Below are 5912 nucleotides of genomic sequence, written 5' to 3'. Positions count from 1 at the left end.
GATTGGGCCTACGGGTTCGGCCATTTGTCATATACGCTACAAATAGTTTTCTATGTCCGTATGTAAGTATCGTGCGAAGGTGTCCCGTGGCCGCTTTCTAACAATCCAGTTCTGGAATTTTGAAGGTGGTTTGAGTGGTAGTCGATAGAGCCTATAGATGATGCATCTGCCGACATTCTGCATTTTTTCTCCTAGCATGAATTCATTAATGCTTTTCGGACACTTTATTTATCATTGCACTTTTATTAAACCCTTCCATAGAAAGTAAAACGCTCAGTAAAGCATATCAACATCTTCTGATGGACGTCAATCGTGGGTTTTGTACTACACTGATACGAATGCATCAAAACTGCTGCATGGATGATTTGCTAGGTTAGATGAGGCAAAACGACCGATTTTACGCTTTCTGAGTATTTACTCAACCGGATAGTACGGCAATCAAACTTCAATCGATCAGCAAGGTACATCATTATCATTCTATTGCATCGCAGATATGCGAGAGTGAACTGGATCTTGGGATAATATGACAGAGTGTTGATCTTATCTCATAGAGTATTTACTTTTCAGAAGCGTGTATGAATTGAATGGATTATGGAATCATGTTTTATGCACGCATTTGAGCTTTTATGAGTTTCACTTCATTTGCATTTTTGTTGATATATAACGGACGGGACCCGCATTGAAATATACTACCTAAGAATCTTATTCATTAAAATTATACCGGACAAAAGAGAAATTCTTTACGATTTTCGTGTGAATATATGAAAATGGAAAAGTTGACACAGCACGAATCTATAGGCATATCATTATAGTAATGATGTATGTAAGTATGTGGTGTACAATGATGTTATTGCAATGATGTAAATGTAATGCCTGTACTGACGATTATTTCGAAAGCTATTTGACTGACGAAATGAACTCGAATAATACCGTCTAATAACGAGCAGTGAATGAAGCGAAGACCGTTCGTTAGTTGTAACGCCTGTTGAGTAATTATAATTAAAGAAACACTTTTTATAAGAATAGATTTTTCATTTATTATAATTGCTTTCATATCCACACACACACTTTTACATTTGATCTCGTTAAATTTCACATTTTTGGCATCCCGTGGGTTAACAATATCATGAGAAAAACAGTACACAAATTGTCCTTCACTGTAAGATAACTATACAATTTGTTTAGGTTCATCACGATAAATTGCACAAATCTGATGTAAAAGTGGAGGTCAAAATTAATCCTCGTATCACCACTAGAGTAGGAATGTTAAAGTTTCATGAATTACGGTGCATGCGTGCTACGTAATTTATACACATGGAAAGTTTGCGATGTGGACGGTAGAATACGGGCTCTATTCTTCATACTTTTTCTCAACCTCTACACGCTCCTTCTTTACAGAGAACTCTACTAGACAGAACGTTGTAGTTCCAATGATAGCTAAGATAACTAAAATGAGTAACTGCACGTGGAGTCCGAAATGTGAGGAATAAACAAAGCTGGCTGCAGCAGCGATCGACTGGAAGATAAAAAGAGCGTAATGTTAAATAAGCGTTTCAATAGAATATGGTTAAACCAGGACCAACAATTTGTCTAATACCTGTGTGAACTTGAAGATTGCGAAGGCTTCAGCCGGTTGGTTTTTGAATACTCCGCCCAGCATGGAGTAACACTGCGTGTTGAAACAAGCATCACCAAAACCTAACAGCAGAGAGCAGAGCATTGCCACAATGGCGCTTGGTGGGTTGATATACGACACCTCGTCGGTATTGCCGAAAGGGGCTACGTTAGGCAGATTGATGAACACGAGGAAGTAGGAGACCAAATGCAACACTCCTCCGACTATCACCACCGGATCGCGCCCGTATCTGGTAGTGATTCTTGTACCGAGCAAACCGAATGCAACGCCACCGACAACTTCACCGATTCCAATGAATACACCGTTCAGACCAACCAACTGCTTTGCCGACGTTCCAATGGCAGTTGTAAAACCAACACTCGAGCCATAAACGCCACTGAAGAATGATAGGGAAAGACCTGTAAATAAATTAAGAAGCAGAATCGTATGTTAGGACACCATCATTACCATTTCCTTAGTCTGAAGTCAATTTTCTTACCCGTGTACACGAAAGTAATGCTCAGCAGTATCATTCGCTTCGTCTTAAACAGTTGTATCGCATCAACGAAAGCTTGTTTCGGTGTAGCAGGCGCTGTTAGCTCCGTGGACACATCCTGATCGGCAACAGGACGCCTGAGACAAGAAAGCATGACCGTTCCTAGGATGCCTACAGCAACCAGTACCGAGAAAACGATGGTGCGCGTTTCCACGTCGATATGCGTTTTGCCCTGGAATGTGAAAAAAACTAGCAAATTGCCAAAAAACATACTGCAACGATACAAACAGGAAAACATATTTAACCGCGCATGGTTTATAACGATAACAAATACTATGCTTTGTTTGTTTTCATCACCTCATTTGAAGCATAGCCCAGAAAACTCCAGAATTTCTGGAGATGGTTTCGTTGTTGCTGCATTGCGATAGATATGTCCCCTGGCCGGTCCAAATGAGGGCTGCTCCAGCACCAAGTACAACACTGAACAGGTACAATACCGCAACGTGTGGTACAAAGAAGCATGCCATAAATAAACTGGAAATAAAATAAACAAATTATTATGTACAGAAATCAGAGTAAAAGACCATATCGGAAAATTACAATGATTAAATTTCAAATTAAAACTATTACTATCAAATATAATTGCTGCATATACACGGACTTCAACAATATGGAAACTCATTCAATGAAAATTCTGGACATGTAACCTTTGTTTGTTTAGAAATGAAATCGGCTGGAATTATCACCAGATCTGATCCTACTGAACATTAGAATAGGAAATATCCATTAGAATAGCCGCTAAAACATGCAAGTTTAGTCATTTTAACGAACTTCTGATATTATACGAGAATAAACGAAAAGAAATATCCCATTTCGTAATGATTCTAAATGACTCTGAAGCACTTTTTTATCATCGTCAATGGGGATAAGTAGGTGAAGGCTATTGCTATAAATGGTGGCTTCAGAAGTGGTTATAGGATAGTGGGAGGATAATCTCAAATCAAATGAATTTATTAAAATACTTTCAATATAAAATTAGGTTACCATGATCGCATGCACGGAGGCGGATAACGCAAAACAAATTAGTCATCAACTTTACGTACTCCGTCGTGTGCTTGCTGATCAGAGCGATCGAAATGGTACAGATACGGATTGTCCGCATCGTCTTATTTGAAGACGTGCCAGACTTGTTGTCCTTGCTGAATGGCATATCTCCTCGACCCAAATTGAGACCAGAAAAATTACATCGTGAATTTGCATACGGTTGGCAAAAACAAGACATGATCAAACTCAACACTGCTTTGAAATGGGACCTTGAAACCATCTTGCACTGTCAGAATGTGTTTCTCAGAAGCGCCACAGCTTTCGTCGTCTCATTTACATTTCCTAATTCTGAACTAACGTTGCCCTTCAAGCACTTCAGTATGTTATGTGCACAGGTGGAGTTTGAAAACCAGTCAAACTAGTGGGACAGGCAGACAAACCTGTCCAATCAAGGCTTGCTGGATAAGAAGCTGAAAAATCTTATTCTGATCGGTTGTATCGCTGCGCTATTGCGAAGACCATCAAAGCAGCTCAAATTTGAATCGACCTAGAATGTTGTCTGAGCATAACTTCCAGAGCGCGTTATCTGCGCGTTATCATACTCGTTCGATGCGCAAGTCGGAACAGGCGCATGTGCTCTGTTCGTTGTGCCGCATATGTTGTACGCGTTTGAACAAAGCTATAAAGAGTGCAACGTTTCAAGCACTCTTTGGATCTATTTGATTGAATCCAGAGCAGCTGCTTGATCGTCTCTTAAGAAACAAGCACCTTTGTGTTACGGGTGCATTCCACGCTAATGACGACATTCAATCCAGAGCAGAGCTTACGATGGACTGTACGGAGGTGATCTTACGGCTCCGTATGGTTGTGTGGTAACCTGCAACAATTAAGATTAAGCTTACCAATATGTGACGGCGCCGATAGTCATGGCTAATCGCGGCCCAATTGCCGAGAGTACGGACGGTGTAACCCAGTTTGATAAAGATAGTGCAGCATAGATGATAGCCAGGCTTGTATAGCCATCTCCAGTGAATGAGGGTTCGTCCTTCTTGATACTGTCGATGATGGTTTGCTGTGCAACGAGCGCGGGGCGATATAGAATGAAAAATATTTAATCGGAACAGCATGTATTTGAATGACCTTCGAAAATAGGCGTTGTCGTAACCTATCGGAAGGCTGACTTGACTGCTTCAGTTGTTCCAGTCATTTAAAAACCGGTTTAATAAAGCTTACGAAATCGAGAGAAAGTGAACTTTAAAGGCAAAAGCCACAATATTTACATCGAGCCACCGGACCCCTCCAATTACGGATATTACGATTGATCGATCAGCGTGCCACGGAGTCACTTCTGCCTCGTTCGTGAGCCACTTCAAAAAGCCACTCAGTGAGGGGGCGGACTTTTGTGTTCCTTCCTTTCACGCGGATTTACCGAGTCAGGCGTGAAGCGGCTGATTGCTTGCCCCGCTCTTACCGTGGCACGCTGATTGACGAATTCTAAAACCAGGCACCAATCTACCTCTCCGATTGCGGAAATGATTTAATCAAAAAATTGCGGTAGAATCTGGCTTACCTCGATGTTGCCTAGCGTTTGAAAGGAGGTGAAAATCAGCATAAAGCCGAAACCCAGCATGAACACGTTAACAAAATTATGTTCCACCATCGTTACGCACTAGCTAAGAACCGTTCTTATCGATAGTAACAAACAAAACTAAAACTAAAATCAACAAAACACAACGCAACGGTTCGATAATACTATAACGGACACTTCGACGACGCGTCCGCGATCGACATCGGTACAACTTCGAATGAGGCGCGCGCAAACACGCAAGTCGCCCAGCAGCAGCCCACTTTCTCCCCTATGAACTACACCATCGCGTCCTCACAGATCCGAGATTACGGGCCATAGCGACGAGCACTTGAAAACTACGGATCCTGTTACGTTCCTGGTGTGTTTAATTCGAGCTTTTGTCCCCGAAGGTCCTTTCTTGGAGTCGTTAGGACGAGGGAAAATGAAAGGGAAAGCGCGCGCGGTTCAATGCACTTTGGAAAAACAAAAAAAGCCACCACAACAAAGCGCTGTCAGCTGGAGCCGGAAGAAACGTCACTCGGGAGTGGGTTCGAAAAGATCTCGGAGGAAATCTGGAAAAACGCTCGGAAAACGGCACTGTATCTGGGTATTTCGCGCTTCAGAGAACGGTGTACGTTAAATACGATCAACGGCGTTTCTCGTGGTATTACTGTGACCGGTGAAGGGTACGGCCTTGGACCATGTCGTCGCGGTCAACACAAGTCTGTCGATTGTGTGCTCAGGAGCGCGCTAGTGTGAAGATATTGTTCGAAAAAAAAAATGCGTCGCTACTAGAAATGTTCCAAGAATGTACTGGATTACCGGTGAGTGTCCCTTGGCGTTTTTTCTGCTTCGGTCTCTTCATTATGCTTCTTTTGTTGCAGATATCAAAGTACGATGAACTGCCGCAGGCAGTGTGTGAATCCTGCGAACAGGACCTGCACACGTTGCATTCCTTCTTTATACGATGTCGTCAAAGATGGCCCTTCGCTGGAATGGGCCAGGAAATAGAAAAGAGCAATCTGGATAACAAAGAGCCAGATCAGGAAGGACTAACAGCTACTAAAACTAATCAGCAAGAATCGCGTAGCGATGAGCGACCATTCGCTTGTGAGTTCTGCAACAAACGCTTTAAGTCCTGGATGGGGCTTCAGGAACATTATGTTTCACACTCGGAGGATCGGCCCTTT

The 5912-nt window shown here is 42.3% G+C and overlaps 2 protein-coding genes across 2 annotated transcripts in view; one reads left to right on the top strand and one right to left on the bottom strand.

Annotated features, from left to right (window-relative positions):
- Positions 1-1022: 1022 nt before the first annotated feature.
- LOC125952238 (UNC93-like protein MFSD11) lies at positions 1023-5088 on the bottom strand. Its single transcript, XM_049681590.1, has 6 exons — positions 4726-5088; positions 4058-4227; positions 2469-2645; positions 2115-2383; positions 1598-2034; positions 1023-1516 (listed from the first exon to the last, which is right to left on the bottom strand). Exons 1-6 carry the CDS (start codon positions 4813-4815, stop codon positions 1352-1354), a joined length of 1308 nt encoding a protein of 435 aa, XP_049537547.1. The 5' UTR covers positions 4816-5088; the 3' UTR covers positions 1023-1351.
- A 127-nt stretch (positions 5089-5215) lies between these two features.
- The window catches only part of LOC125952239 (zinc finger protein 90-like), a 1496-nt gene continuing 799 nt past the window's right edge, over positions 5216-5912 (top strand). Inside the window, exons 1-2 of the mRNA XM_049681591.1 lie at positions 5216-5546; positions 5607-5912. The exon at positions 5607-5912 is cut by the window's right edge and continues 799 nt beyond it. Of these exons, the coding sequence (XP_049537548.1) occupies positions 5424-5546; positions 5607-5912 (429 nt within the window). The 5' untranslated portion in view covers positions 5216-5423. The remainder of the gene's footprint in view (positions 5547-5606) is intronic.

Source organism: Anopheles darlingi, chromosome 2 (genome assembly GCF_943734745.1).
Source record: "Anopheles darlingi chromosome 2, idAnoDarlMG_H_01, whole genome shotgun sequence".
In the NCBI taxonomy this organism is placed as follows: domain Eukaryota; kingdom Metazoa; phylum Arthropoda; class Insecta; order Diptera; family Culicidae; genus Anopheles; species Anopheles darlingi.
The sequence above is the reverse complement of the archived record's forward strand: the minus strand, read 5'-3'. Positions and strand labels throughout refer to the sequence as shown.

Coding starts and splice junctions, on each gene's coding strand:
- LOC125952238 (XM_049681590.1), bottom strand. CDS start 4,815: ATGGTGGAACATAATTTTGTTAACGTGTTCATGCTGGGTTTCGGCTTT. Junction 4,228..4,725: donor AAACGCTAGGCAACATCGAG/GTAAGCCAGATT, acceptor CTCGTTGCACAG/CAAACCATCATCGACAGTAT. Junction 2,646..4,057: donor ATCGGCGCCGTCACATATTG/GTAAGCTTAATC, acceptor TTTTATTTCCAG/TTTATTTATGGCATGCTTCT.